A 15514-nucleotide genomic window follows, 5' to 3' on the forward strand; every position below is an offset into this window, starting at 1 on the left:
CATTGGTCTGCTAAATTCTCTGTCAGAGTGAGTTTTTTTTCCCAAAAAAATCAGGTAATTGTATCAATCCATCCATCCATTTATGAATAACTTCATTACTGAGCCCATGTAATTCAGTTCAGAGCCTTTTCCAGCATCATTGGTAACAAAGTAGCCAAAAAGTATGGACAGGATGTCAACCCATAGCAGGTTATATACTATACAAATTGGCCTTACAGGGCCAATGTAGAATTGAAAATTGATGTAAGACACGGATCATTCAGATGCGGAAGGAAGTAAAATGGGATTTCCGAGAGACTTGTGAAGAATGGGCCATCTCCAAACAGACAGCAATCATCCATCCATTGTTTTTTCTAATCTGCTTATACAGTCAATGGTTGCAAGGAGCACAAGGCAAGATTTAGCCTGATATAAGGGGTCAGTCTGTTATTCACACACCAACATTTATAAATATTGGGCCAATAATGAATGATTATGCATTTCAATATGAAAAAAGTTCCAGTGTGTGCAATCTAGACCGGTTCAATATGGCTGATGGTCACCGGATAGGTGCATATGGCTGATGGTCACTGGATAGGTGCCTTGAAATTCCACCTTTCATAAGGTTTCTTGTAAACTTTCTGTAAACCTTTTAAGATGGTATGTGATACATTTTACAAAGAATTAATTAAATACAAGGGCTGTTCTACTAGTATTTCACAAACCAGATGAAAGCCTTGCCAATATTGACTAACATGTTGATTTACTTTATGATATTTGAAAGCCTATGCCCCCTCCACACTGACTAATACTGCAGAGATTGTTACTTTGTCTAGTGATACAAAATGAAATATGAATAACAACAGCAACTTATTTATTGTATAGCCCAAAATCACAAAAGGAGTGCCACAATGGACTTTAACAGGCCCTTTGTTTGACAGCCCCCCTGCCCCAACTCCCTAAGAACAATAATAACATTTTTAATTTAACAAAGTGAAAAAAATGGATTTCCTTAGCCTGTGTGCTGGTGCTTTATTGTAGTCCGACATCTGAAAATGAAAAGTGATATTATGCCCATTTCCCTCTCAAAATCTCCACTGAAGGATATGACACTAAATTTGAGCCAAGGTGTGGATCTTTCTGAAATTTAAAAGGCAACATGTGATCATTATTTAGTGTTAATTAGAAAGAATGTTATTTAGTTATTTTGTTCAAGGATTTGCTAGGACTATGACTCACAAAATGTAATCAATAGCGCAGTTCCCAGCACGCATACAGTATGCTCAGTAGGTTTCCCCAGTCTTGCTTCTATGTGCCCATGGTCAAGGTTGCATTCTTGCAGCAGCTGTTGGTCGATGGTTTTCGATTTTTCATCAGTTTTTTTTTTTTTTTGCCTCCAATGTTTTCGTTTTCTTTTTTTTTTGGTCTTTGCTGCCATTTTCCATACCCTTTATCACCATCAGATGACCTCTGTACCATATTTGATAGTCTGCACACTCCCTGTATAATTTTAGACATATAGAAAATCTATATGAATGAGGCATGTAGCTGACAATGACAAATAAGGAAGGCTAAATATAATTTAATGTATGATGTGGAATTAGGAGCTCCTGAGTTTTATTTAAAGGGAGGCATGTTTGATTTAAGGGAGTGGAATTTTTGCCATAGTCAATATTGCCAGTATTATCACGGCTGTTACCATCATTCATCCATGAGTAATTAAAGAAGATATAAAGGTGAAGTACATCAGTACAGAACATAGGAACTTGGGAGGTAAAACTTAAGAGACGGCTGCAGAGAGAAATATCCACCATATTGTAATTATACCCAATGTAGTGCGGTTATGAAAGAGAGATGTGTGGGGATAATTGACTAAGTGAGGAGAATCTCTTGTTATGGTACAACGTTTGGTGTTGTGAGTAACTGCCCTTTCCTATATTACCTGTTATGGTAAGAAATAAGGTTTTTGTTATTTATTGAGTTTATAATTTACTTAAGCCATTGGGTTCTCCATTGAGGGATAAGAATAATGGCATACAAGCAGTCCTGATGGTATTCCCCTACTGTTGACCTTCAGTGTTTGAATTCCAGAATAATCTTAGGATTTAAGACTGACATTCTGATCATCCTTTCCTGTTTAGAACCTCCTACAATGCTAGCGACTTCCAGTTTATTTGATGCCTACCAATGTGTTCTCCTTCTCTAAAATATTTGTTAAAATATGTTAACATTAATAAAATAATTTTCCTATTTATCACAGTGTGTGTGACTTGAACTGCCTGGTGCTGCAGATCCAATACTGCATTCCAGATGCTTTCTAGATATATTCTACTGTAAATGTCCTTTCCAATTAGTTCAGAACACATTATGGCACAGCCAAAATAAATACTTTAAAGCCGCTCAGAGCCGGTCCTTGAAACAGTGGGTATGGGGTGCTGGCTCTTCTCTCACTTACTGGGTCAATTTAGAGTTAACATAAATCTGTTTGTGACCTGGGAGAAAAACTGGACTACACAGACAAAAAAAAGAACATGGAGACACAAAGAGAAACTCGGACAATGCTAAGACCAACACTTGGAACAATTGAGTACCAATGCTGTCCATACCACCACGCTGCAAAAAGATGGTTTGTTATGTTCTAACTAATATTTATAATTGTAATCACCATCATCGTTTTTTTTTTTTTTTCCTTAGGTTAACTCAGAATTTTACACCGGTTGGTTGGATCACTGGGGTGATGTCCATGCCTTTGTGAAATCAGAGAACATCACCAGTATGCTGATGGAAATGTTTGCCCTTGGAGTTAATGTTAATATGTAAGTTCAATAACAAGATGCATGCTTATATGAATAACCTGTTTCTTTTAACAAACATGTCAGTAATGAGGAGTAAATCTATGAATCTGTCCATTATATGAACACTTTAGTGGATTATGGGGTCACAAGAAGCAGGAATCTCTTTTGATAGCAATGGACACAAAAAAATCAGCTCATGGTGGGATAGGGGTAGTCCATTCCAAAAAATGCTTTCTCACATATTCCAAGATAATTTGTAGTCTTAATCAGTCTTATGTGCACATCTTTAAGCATAAAAATACAATGGAAACTGGAGATAACAAAAGACAGACTTTTTGTTTCAGAAAATTGGTATATTTTAAATACTTATCAAATTTAATTATCAAATTCACAATAGTTAAAGTGTGTTACATGATTGATGGGTTTCATAGGAAGAATATAAATATTAATTGATGTCACTGTTTGGACATGATCAAGTAAACCACACATTATTAACACATTTAATTTACTTGTGTGATCACTTGAGATATTAGGATGTGCCAGTACACTGATAAGAGAACTGTGTGCCTTAAAAAAAAAGGAGTGGATGCCACCAAAAAGGGTAACGGGGATGGGAGTGCATCACAAAGTGTAGTAGTACATCCATTACTAACTCCCATAATGGTAAAATCAGAAGTAATTCACTCATTTAGAAATTTCTTTCAGAATACTAAAGAAATAATCAGTTAAATTACACCCAAAGACAGAACAACTAAGACTAGCTTGTAATAACAAAAAACGCTCACAGCATCTTTATTAGTTAACAGTTATATAAATGCACTAAAAAACCAATGATATTTCAAAAATAATTCATGAAATCACTTAAAAAATAAATCATGCTCAATATAAGTTACTCCATAATTGGCTGAACTAAGATTTCAAATAAAAATTAGTAAAACTGTAACACTGACTGAAATACTGTAGCATTTCAGTCAGTCTGTCATTGTCTAACCCGCTTTGTCCTGAATATAGTTGTAGGGGGTGCTGGAGCCAATCCCAAATAGCATAGGTTACAAGGCAGGAACACACTCTGGACAGAGTGCCAGTCCATCACAGGGCAAACGCACACTCACATACAGCAAGCATATACTAGAACCAATTAAGTATCGCCAGTCCACCAACTTGCATGTCATTGGACAGTGGGAGGAAACCCGAGCACCAGAGGAAACCCACAGAGACACTGGAAGACCATGTAAACTCCACTGTAGAATTTGAAATTACTGTTTGGTACAAATCATAAAAAAAAAAAGATTAGAAAGAATTTAATAGCCTGCTGATGTTTAATTTTGGTAATTAAAAAAAAGCAACTAAAGTCAGAGAAAAAGTCTTACAAAAACATATTTTTTTTCTTTCACCTTTCTTCGGTTTATGAACACTTCTTAAATGTGCATTGTTGTCATCGGTACTTTCAGAAACCGTTAAATAAATTGTTATAAAGCTTTTCTAGCAAAACGCTATAGTGATGGACAGTTTCACCACTCACAGCTACATCAAAAGTGCGCATGCTATAAATTGAAACAACCAGGAGTTGAGTATAGAATCAAGCTTACTTGGAGGCAAACTCAGGACAATAAATGTAAACCATATGTTGTCACCACGTTAAGAATGATTGTGCCCATCACCTCTGAAAATTATGTAGCTGTGTGTGAATTTGCTTATTCTTCAGTGAATTTTAAGGTGTCACTCAAGGCTTTTCTCATGTGAAAATATACAACTTTAAGAATTTATGGAGTCAAACCCAGAATAGGTAGATGGAATGTGAATGTTTTTCATATTGGTTTCAGGATATGACTTATATGTCCAAAAAGTATCATTAAAATCTACCCAGCATTTTTTGCCAAACATTATTTTCCTATGTTCTTTACTAAATACTATAAGTACTGTATTTCCTATGTACTGTATTACTAAGTAACATGGAAGAATATGCTATATACAGGTGCTGGTCATAAAATTAATAATTAATTAATTAATAATTCCATTCAAAAAGTGAAACTTGTATATTAGATTCATTCATTACACACAGACTGATGTATTTCAAATGTTTATTTCTTTTAATTGTGATGATTATAACTGACAACTAATGAAAGTCCCAAATTCAATATCTCAAAAAATTAAAATATTGTGAAAAGGTTCAATATTGAAGACACCTGGTGCCACACTCTAATCAGCTAATTAACTCAAAAAACCTGCAAAAGCCTTTAAATGGTCTCTCAGTCTAGTTCTGTAGGCTACACAATCATGGGGAAGACTGCTGACTTGACAGTTGTCCAAAAGACAACCATTGACACCTTGCACAAGGAGGGCAAGACACAAACAGTCATTGCTAAAGAGGCTGGCTGTTCACAGAGCTCTGTGTCCAAGCACATTAATGGAGGAGAGGAGAAGGGAAGGACAAGATGTGGTAGAAAAAAAGTGTACAAGCAATAGGGACAACCGCATCCTGGAGAGGATTGTGAAACAAAACCCATTTAAAACTGTGGGGGAGATTCACAAAGAGTGGACTGCAGTTGGAGTCAATGCTTCAAGAACCACCACGCACAGACGTATGCAAGACATGGGTTTCAGCTGTCGCATTCCTTGTGTCAAGCCACTCTTGAACAAGAGACAGCATCAGAAGCATCTCGCCTGGGCTAAAGACAAAAAGGACTGGACTGCTGCTGAGTGGTCCAAAGTTATGTTCTCTGATGAAAGTAAATTTTGCATTTCCTTTGGAAATCAAGGTCCCAGAGTCTGGAGGAAGAGAGGAGAGGCACAGAATCCACGTTGCTTGAGGTCCAGTGTAAAGTTTCCATAGTCAGTGATGGTTTGGGGTGCGATGTCATCTGCTGGTGTTGGTCCATTGTGTTTTCTGAGGTCCAAGGTCAACGCAGCCATCTAGCAGGAAGTTTTAGAGCACTGCATGCTTCCTGCAGCTGACGAACTTTATGGAGATGCAGATTTCATTTTCCAACAGGACCTGGCACCCACACACAGTGCCAAAGCTACAGTACCTGGTTTAAGGACCATGGTATCCCTGTTCTTGATTGGCCAGCAAACTCACCTGACCTTAACCCCATAGAAAATCTATGGGGTATTGCGAAGAGGAAGATGCAATACACCAGACCCAACAATTCAGAAGAGCTGAAGGCCACTATCAGAGCAACATGGGCTCTCATAACACCTGAGCAGTGCCACAGACTGATCGACTCCATGCCACGCCGCACTGCTGCAGTAATCCAGGCCAAAGGAGCTCCAACTAAATATTGAGTGCTGTACATGCTCATACTTTTCATTTTCATACCTTTTAGTTGGCCAACATTTCTAAAAATACTTTTTTTGCATTGGTCTTAATTGATATTCTAATTTTCCGAGATACTGAATTTGGGACTTTCATTAGTTGTCAATTATAATCATCAAAATTAAAAGAAATAAGCATTTGAAATACATCAGTCTGTGTGTAATGAATGAATATACAAGTTTCACTTTTTGAATGGAACTACTGAAATAAATCAACTTTGTCATGATATTCTAATTTTATGACCAGCACCTGTATATCTATGTGTGTGTGTATGTATTTATTCATTTGAAGAAGTAAAGATGTTTATTATATTTAATTAATTGTTTTTATAGGTATATGTTTGAAGGCGGGACAAATTTTGGCTATTGGAATGGTAAGTCTGTTTCATACTATACCATTTGTGATGCATCAAAATTACTGTAAAAAATGTTAATTTCAGTTAATGTCCTCTGAGTCTAAATATGCTTCTGCTCTATACAAAGAGAGAGAGACTAAGGTGAGGAAATCTGCTTCTTCTTTCAGGTGCAGAATTTAATGAACGGTATCTTCCCGTAGTAACGAGCTATGACTATGATGCTCCTCTCTCTGAAGCTGGTGATCCTACTGAAAAACTATTTGCCATTAAAAGTGTCATCAGTAAGGTAGATTATTAATTACACTTATTTTAATCTACTTTATTCTTTGTTAGGAAATAATTGTGTCTAATTTACAAAATATGTACTAACAAGTTTGAAACGTGTAGAAGTAAGGTAGCAACTGCAATACAGTATACTCGTATAATACACATTTTAAATATGCAACATCCATAAGTTAAAAGGATTGTTTTATTTTTGCTTGATTTTTAAGAAGTACTTGTTTACAAGGTGACAGCATTCATTGCACATATTTTCTAAACCTATTACTTAGATGTAAACAATCAAAGCGAAACCTTACAATTATTAGGTCTGAAAATTATAACAAGCAATTGCTAGTCAAGCACTATGATAAAATTCGAGTAGCATATCAAAATTGGAGTAGAGCTTTTTGAATTATAGGGCATAGAAATGTACAATTAATTACAAAATTGTAATAGAACTAAGGTTTAATTTAATGGTAGCATATTTTTAAATTTTTAAAAGACTGAGCTTATAAAGGCAAACAGCACTTCCTTAAAAGTGCATTGTAAGTAAGAACAAGCAAATTCTTTAATGTTGTACATTAAAACTGTATCAAACCATATTCATGTCAAGTATAAAAATATATTTCACAATACTTTCATAATTAAACTATTATTTTATAGAGCAATCATTTAAAAAATAAATACAGTGTTACTGGGAGCTTGTTAAGTTGGTGATAAGAGTTATGGCAGAAAGTCTGTTGCTGCCACTTCTCTGTGGATGGCCAGAAGACCAATTAACAGTTTCATATATGTCACCTTTCATCATTTTTTTTTGCTTACCACTGTGTCTTTCTAATGTTGAAGTTTGTATATTAAGACAGCATGTGCAACTTTTTTCATATTGTTTAGACAAACAAAAAATAATTTTACTTTACTCTGTACAATTGACAATAAATGACCTTGAACTTTAAATATTTTGTAGGGAATAGAAATTATATTTTATGTTTTGGTTCAGGTTGTGTGTGTGACAATTAAAATGCAGCTTTATCTGCCTGCTTGTATTTTAGGTTAATATTTCCCAGGTGATTAACTTTTGGGGGCAGAGCTATAAAGAAAGAGGATAAAATAAAAGCAGCAGGCTAGATTAAGCATTAGGTAGGATATATGTTTTTTGACAGTGTTAAAATGTATATAAAATAAAATAATGGCTTTTGTTTTTGTTACAAAAACAACCTTTAAGCTTAACACATTTAAATGAAGTTCATGCAACCAGTAAATTCAGCTAATGCAATGTAAAAAGCCATGACCACACTTTCCAAAGACTGTAACACACAAATACTGTACAGTCACCCCATGTGCTGAAATGAAGGAAAACCATCTCTTTTAACAACCCATAGAAAGGTATTTTAACAAGACCAAGCTTGTTAACTCTTTTCTTAATGTGATCCCTTTTGACCTGTAGTCATGTAAATAATTGCATATATGTTTTACTGTGAAAACTGCCATGAAGTTCAATTTGGAAGCAGAGGAGGCTGGAGGAAAGTACAGACTCCACACAGACACTGAAAGGGTAAGTGATTGGACCCACACCACTGGTGTTTAGAGGCTGCAATGATAACCTCTGTGCATTAGAAAGAGATGGACAAAGATTAACAACTTATGTTACCTTCTACTATTTATTTACCTTATTATTGACAGAAAAATGTGGGTTGCCAGATTTTTTTTAAATTGTATTTTAGTTTTTACACTCTCAGTTTTATCTTTCTGTGATAGGCTCTTACAGGTTCAACGAGAAAATTGAAATTACTGGGTGTTTGCGGGTTTTCTTTATACTGAACCCCTACATCACTGCATGCTGAATCTCTTTAGATCATCATGATCTCCTAACAGGCATCAACATATACTAAAACACAGCAATAAAGATTTCAATGTTCTGTCTCATCATTTTACTGCATAAACTAAACTTTAACTCCATTTTTTATTATGATGTCCATTTGGTTCCTGAAAACTGTTCATGTTCTAAATTCTCTTTCGAATATCACACAGGGTTTTAATCAAAGAGGACTAAAATATAGGGAGGTATGTAAAATTAGTCCCACGCAAGGCAACTGTGTCTTTTTGTCATGTTAGCAGCATTGTATCGATTTATTGGTTAATTCATTTGTTTTTATTTCTGTTGTTAAACACAGATGCAGCTGAAAATAAGATAGCTTAAGTCATTTAAATTAAATCTGTGCAGACACAGATTTATTTTAAGGTGGTAAAAATGCACTTTAAAAGAAACCTGTTCATTAGTGTGCTGAAAATCATATACCCAAAATCAGAAGAAACACCTGCAATGAAAGGTTTACTATTATGACATGTAATATTGTGGAAAATGTTTTGCATTGTATATGTACCCTAAAACTTAGGTTCTTAGCTAGGTGAGAACATATATTCTAAACTATAGTATTAGATAATGTTTCACCTATATGTTTGCAATTCTGCTTACTGGACTGGGGAATTGTCAATCATTGAATGGCTACTAGGCAGTTGGGGCCTCAGCCACAGAGGTACACCTTTGGTAATATAGTGGTGCTTCAATCAAGACTACTTTATGCACAGCCTATCTATTAGGGGCATTCCCTCTCACCCCTAATGAGCCTGGAATTCATTATTAAGTTCTTAATTTTGTCTGGGGAAAAAACACAAGCAAATAAGCATTGCAGACAGACTTTCAATTCAACATTATCAAAGTATCTAATATCATAAGCATCGTCATTATCTGTCCTGAATCTTCATAATCTATCCTGGTAGTTTATTTCTTAGTTACAGCAGAGGCAGACTCACAGTAAGCTTATGCCATTCTCAGATAGAAAAGAAGACCAGTCTGACTAGGATATTATCGGGCTTACTCTATATATTCTATCAATTATACCCATCCTGTGACTGCTGAGTCCTACCTCCTTGTTATCCTTAATCTAAATAAAACGTTAAAAACACACATGTATTAATAACATAAATATGTGAGTTAAAAAATATTATTTGAATGGATTTCACATCACATTTTATTTTCTCAAATAAAAAAATAAAATCGATCAGTTGTTAAACCATAAGCAAATCAAACAAGAATACTTAAGAGTTCAATTGTTAAACCTTAACGAAATTAACACTAGAATCCCTGAAGCCTACGAAAAAACTGTTTAAAATTACCCCAGTTCTAAAATTCTCATCAACATATCATGAAATTATCAGTGCTGCAAAATAACAAAACTAATCATTACATTTAAGAAAACATGTTGTTTAACTATGGCATGGTGGCCCAGTGCGTAGCACTGCTGCCTCGCAGTTAGGAGACTTGGGTTCACTTCCCGGGTCCTCCCTGTGTGGAGTTTGCATGTTCTCCCTGTGTCTGCATGGGTTTCCTCCCACAGTCCAAAGACATGCAGGTTATGTGCATTGGTGATTCTAAATTGTGTGTGTGTGTGTGTGTGCGCGCGCACCCTGTCATGGACTGGTGTCCTGCTCGGGATTTGTTCCTGCCTTGCTCCCTGTGCTGGCTGGTATTGTGTTAGGATATAGCAGGTTGGACAATGACTGGTTGTTTATTGGTTGAAAAGGAAGGCTAAGTCAGGACTAGATCTTGTGTTTAAGACATGAATTGCAAATGCCTTTAATTTTAGGATCGATGATCTCCCACAAACTAAATCTAAATGTCATTTAGCAATTATGTTTGAGGTGCTGACATCTTTAATATGGCATAATAAAATGTAGCACACAGGATGCAGTTCAATGTAGTCATTCTTTGGTCCTGTATATGTAATTGTTTTTGTTTTTTTAAATTTACCTGCACTTTCCCACAACTATTTATGCTATCTACTATAACACAACAATACTAAGGCGAGACATACTGTAACATTCTGTTTATTAAATATTGTCTTAACATGTGTGTTTTATGAAAGTAAAATGATACACACTCTGTGCTTGCATACTAAGTAAATGTGAAAGCAAGGAAAATATTGTAAATTACTGCTTAATTGGAAGATATGGAAAGCAAGTAAAAGCTCAACAATTAGTCTCTGAATAAAATGTATCATATGCTTAATTTCTAAGGATACACCATTCAATCTAATTAATTTTCATACTGCTCATTTCACATTTACAAGCTCAGAGTGTTGTACACACAATATTAGTAAAAATGACATTCAGTAAGCACAATACAATATGCAAAAATGCACAAATGGACTTTGAAAGCTCAGTGTAATATTTACATAGAAATATCCATGTATCCATTGTTTTTTCTTAGCAGTTAGGTTTCTTCACTGTAATAATATACACCCACAAACCAATTATTACATTAAAGTGGCAGTGATGAACAGAAAAAGAAAATTCTGGGTCTTGCAATTAATAAGACAACATAAGTCAAAAGCTTTTAATGTAGATCAGCTGGCTTCTCTATCCTTCTGTGAATACTATATTGTGTACTGTGGTGCAGACTGATTTCCATAATTTTAATAAAATACAATGCAGTTAGCAGAAAAAAGTGTTTATTTACTCCCTTTAATTTTTCCATATGAGTTGAATATGATTAATTTTTCATGTAAATCCTGAGGAAAACGAAAATTAATAAATGAAATTGTATTCTGATAATGCCTACTGTATACTTATTTTATAGTCATCCATTTCATGTGTCGCTTAAATTCAGTAATTGTTTAGAGTACATTTGGCTACAGTAACTTTAGCCATATGTTACATGTAATTGTTTATCAATGTGTGAATTATCATTTAAGAGGTTTCCAGTGTGAACAGCTCTTTTCAAATCCTGAGACATCATTTCCATAATGTTTAGGTCTCTCCTATGACCAAGATCATTGCAAAATGTCAAACCTTGCTACAGACATGAGTGTAAATTTAAAATAACAGTTTTGAACCTGACAGGGAACAAAAGTGTTTATATACTGTATTAGGGGTAGCATTTAATTTGTCTAAATGTATTAGGCCAAATTTTTACAAACAAAAAAGCTTTTAAAGTTTTAACACATTTATTTAATTGTAATAAACTGAAGTAAATCTTCTGTTACGAATAAAGCCATAGTATGTTGTGTCTTGGTGATCCTGATCAAACCACCATTTTGTGTGTGTAAGGTGTGTCCTTACTACTCCTAGCAACCATTTGCTAGTTGAACACTTCCATAGTGTGTAAGAACTGAGCCAAACGCGCCTTGGAATTGTGTTCAACATGGTAAAAAAGGTTAGTTGGGTGTTAGTGTTTGTCTCCTTTTAAAAACGTCTTTTTTGGGTTAGTTTATGATTATTGTAGATAATCTTAAATCAATATGCTAAAGTAAGCAGTACTAAAACCAGCATTTGAAAGGACAAACAATTTTAATCAGTTTCATATCTTATTTCTCATTATCTTTCTTCAGTTCTTTTCAGTACCAGCAGGACCAATGCCTCCCCCAACTCAAAAGTATGCTTACGGGTACATCTCCTTGAAAAAGGTTAGTTCTGTTGTATTACAGTAGTTTGGTAGTTAATGATATTTTACTGCAATACCTGTTTACATCAGAAACTACTACTGGTGTGTATTTTACTTTCTTGTGAAAAATCAATAAAATGATCTGTGTTGACTAGCACTCAGTCTTCCACTGTCTACCTTTTATTATTTTTTTCAAAACACACATTTTAGGTGTAAATTTTACAGTGTTACATTACATTTTTATACATCGTTTATTACAAGTTGTTTAAGAAACAATTAAGGCTTAGCCCAAACAAGTGAGCTACAGTGAAGTTGTGTTAATTTTGTAATTGAACAGACATCTACTGTATATAAAAGGTGTGAAAACAAAATTATAATCCTACATGGCCGAGAAAGTGTGAGGTTGTAAAACAAAAGAGGCAATTAACCTGAATGAATGGGAAGTTTATTTGATAGTAGAGATCTATCTCAAATGAGACAACTGGCTTGAAAGTAATTTTACAGCCTCTGCAGGCAAAAGTGGTCTACTACTAGTCAAAATGAAAGAGCCACATAAAGAGCAATCAAATGTTTGATTCATTTGACCATTCATTGCTACTTGGTCCAGTTCTGACACAGTTTCAAGTCTGGCTGATTGTATATTTTGAAACTAATTAATTTTATTATTTCCTGAACCACACTATGTGTATTCTTAATAACCAAATCATATGCCAGATAATACAATGGTCACCTAGCCAATAGCACTTCAGTATTTTAAAAGTTGAAAATCATAAACCCTGTCCTTTTATCATCTTAAATTTCTCATTGCATTCTTGACATTACTGAAGCAACTTAGTTTAAAAAATAGTACTTTGTAAAACTAATTTCCCAGTTTTTTTGCACCTTAGGTTTCTTGCATTACTGAACTGTTAGATGACCTATGTCCACAAGGGCCTGTTCACTCTTATTACCCCATAACCTTTGAAGAGATGAAACAGGTAAGACTGCAGCATACCAAAGAGCGCATTTTTACCCGTTGATTATTTTTCTTCCTGTTACAAAAAAAACAGCTGAGTTACATGTTTGTACTAGATGTTGAGGCATCATGTATTCCTGCAAATATCTAATGTTTATCCAGCATTTATCCAATGTCCTCCAAGATCCCAAAAAAATATTTCAAAGCCATAATGAACTAAAACGGTGTAAACAGATGCACACATCACAGCTACAAAATTGTTAGAGTCAGAATAAAGCGCGTTCCTATGACTGATCGGAGGAAAATTGATAAAGGCTTGATAAAAGCATGGTTTTGTGTACACTGAAAAGCAAGGAAAATTAGATGCATTACAGAAAGCGGACTTTGTAGCTCTTACTGGGGATCATTGGACTTCCGTGACCTTTAGTAATTCTAATTACAAAATGTTCAATGATCACACTGTTTTAGCCTAATGTACAAAATAATTTTGGCTAATGTTACTCAGAGTTTAAAGATTAAGTTGGTCAAATTACCTTTTATGTTTCTGACTTATTTTTGTAAGAAGAAAAACTGCACTTTATGTTGAAATTTTGGTTATTATTATTTAAAGACAATACCATTCTGAAAATGTACTTAAAGTACTTAAACTACCACTTTATTTTTAAGTCTGCCCAATTTTAACCAGGGATGATATTTTTGTTTCTGTTTTGAATTCAAATGCAGTTTAAAAGCATTTTTTTTGCTTTGCTTTTTTTATACATACATACATACATATATATATATATACATACACATATACATACACATATATCCATATATATATATACATATACATATATATACATATACATACAGTGGAACCTCGGTTCACGACCATAATTCGTTCCAGAACTTTGGTCGTAAACCGAGTTAAATGAACGAAGCAGTTTCCCCCATAGGATTGTATGTAAATACAATTAATCCGTTCCAGACCATACTAACTGTATGTAAATATGTAAAAATATGTAAAGATTAAGCACAAATATAGTTAATTACACCATAGAATCCACAGTGTAATAGTAAACTAATGTAAAAACATTGAAAAACACTGACACAAAACACCCAGGCTCCCTGATCAGCTACAGGAGCAGGCTGGCTCACGAGCTCTCTCTCTCTCACACACACACACACACACACCTATCCGTCCCCCCAATCCCTTCACTGTCAGCTGCCCGGCTCTCTAATTTTTCTGTAGCACGTGCTCAAGCAGCATTTTTTAAAATGACTTTTAAGCACAGCAGAAAAAAATCCAAGCGCTTGCAAAACCAACTCACAAGCAAACAAAAAAGTGAGATTGCAGGAGATCACGCTATTAAACCTAAAGCCTGATCGCTGTAAACAATGTTTTTAAAATGAGTTTTAAGCACAGCAGAAAAAAACATCGCACAAATCCGAACTTCATTTAAAAACCAACTCGCAAGCAACCAAAAATGAAACATTGCAACAAATCACACGATGAAGTCCTCCATGTAAACAATTTTTAATGAGTTTTAAGCACAAGAAAAAAAGCGAACATTTGAAAAAGAGAAATGTAACATCGCACCTAATCGCTATGAAAAACTCCATCTGTAAACCTTTCATGAGTTTTAAGCACAAGGAAAAAAGCGAACATTTGAAAAAAGAGAAAAATAACATTGCAACAAATCGCATTATGAACTAAAAAAATTACTTTTGAAAAATCCGCAATACAAAAACCACCAAGAAAACTAACCTTGCATGAAACGAGTTCTGGCATGAAGTGGTTTCCTTCAGGTGTTTTCTCTCTTGTGATTTCTTGGGTTTCTGGTGCTTTTAGCTGTTTAGCTGGTGGGAGTGAAAGCCTCCTGCAGCCATTCCAAAAAGAACGTTCTTGTGACCCTCCACATTACTGGCAGTCTGGCTTTGTTTACATTATGCTGCTTGAAAGCACGAGGGTTCTCCGATTGGTAAATGAGTAAACTGGTAAACATTTTTTCCACCTTTTGTAATTTCTTTACTTCGATTTCAACTTTCTTCAAAACTTTCTTCTGACCACTCTCCACTTGCTTAGAAGCCATAGTTAACTGCAAAAGCACACGAAATACTGTAGAGCACAAAGAGAGTGCACGTCTTATTGAAAACAATGAACAAGGAGCGGCTTTGCTTAAATGAAAAAGCATGGCAGCTCTCTTCTCTCTCAGGCTGCCTGTGGGGGGAGGGGGATGGTTTCGCTTGCACTACAGCCTACAGATAGGCAGGCAAACACGTGCAGCAATATCCTCCTTCCCCTTCCCAGCAGGCACGTGCTCGCTCGCCCTCTCTCTCTCTCTCTTTCTCTCTCTCTTTCAGCTCAGCTTGCAGGCAGGCAAGGGAACCTGGCTTGTTTGTATACCGAGTGTGTGGTTGTGAACCGAGG

At 35.1% G+C, this 15514-nt stretch overlaps 1 protein-coding gene across 1 annotated transcript in view; it reads left to right on the top strand.

Moving 5' to 3' along the window:
* glb1l (galactosidase, beta 1-like) overlaps positions 1–15514 on the top strand; it is a 197806-nt gene that overhangs the window by 104788 nt on the left and 77504 nt on the right. Inside the window, exons 8-12 of the mRNA XM_039755971.1 lie at positions 2674–2795; positions 6423–6463; positions 6613–6731; positions 12094–12168; positions 13034–13123. Coding sequence (XP_039611905.1) covers positions 2674–2795; positions 6423–6463; positions 6613–6731; positions 12094–12168; positions 13034–13123 — 447 coding nt within the window. The remainder of the gene's footprint in view (positions 1–2673; positions 2796–6422; positions 6464–6612; positions 6732–12093; positions 12169–13033; positions 13124–15514) is intronic.

Source organism: Polypterus senegalus, chromosome 6, assembly GCF_016835505.1.
Source record: "Polypterus senegalus isolate Bchr_013 chromosome 6, ASM1683550v1, whole genome shotgun sequence".
Lineage (NCBI taxonomy): Eukaryota > Metazoa > Chordata > Cladistia > Polypteriformes > Polypteridae > Polypterus > Polypterus senegalus.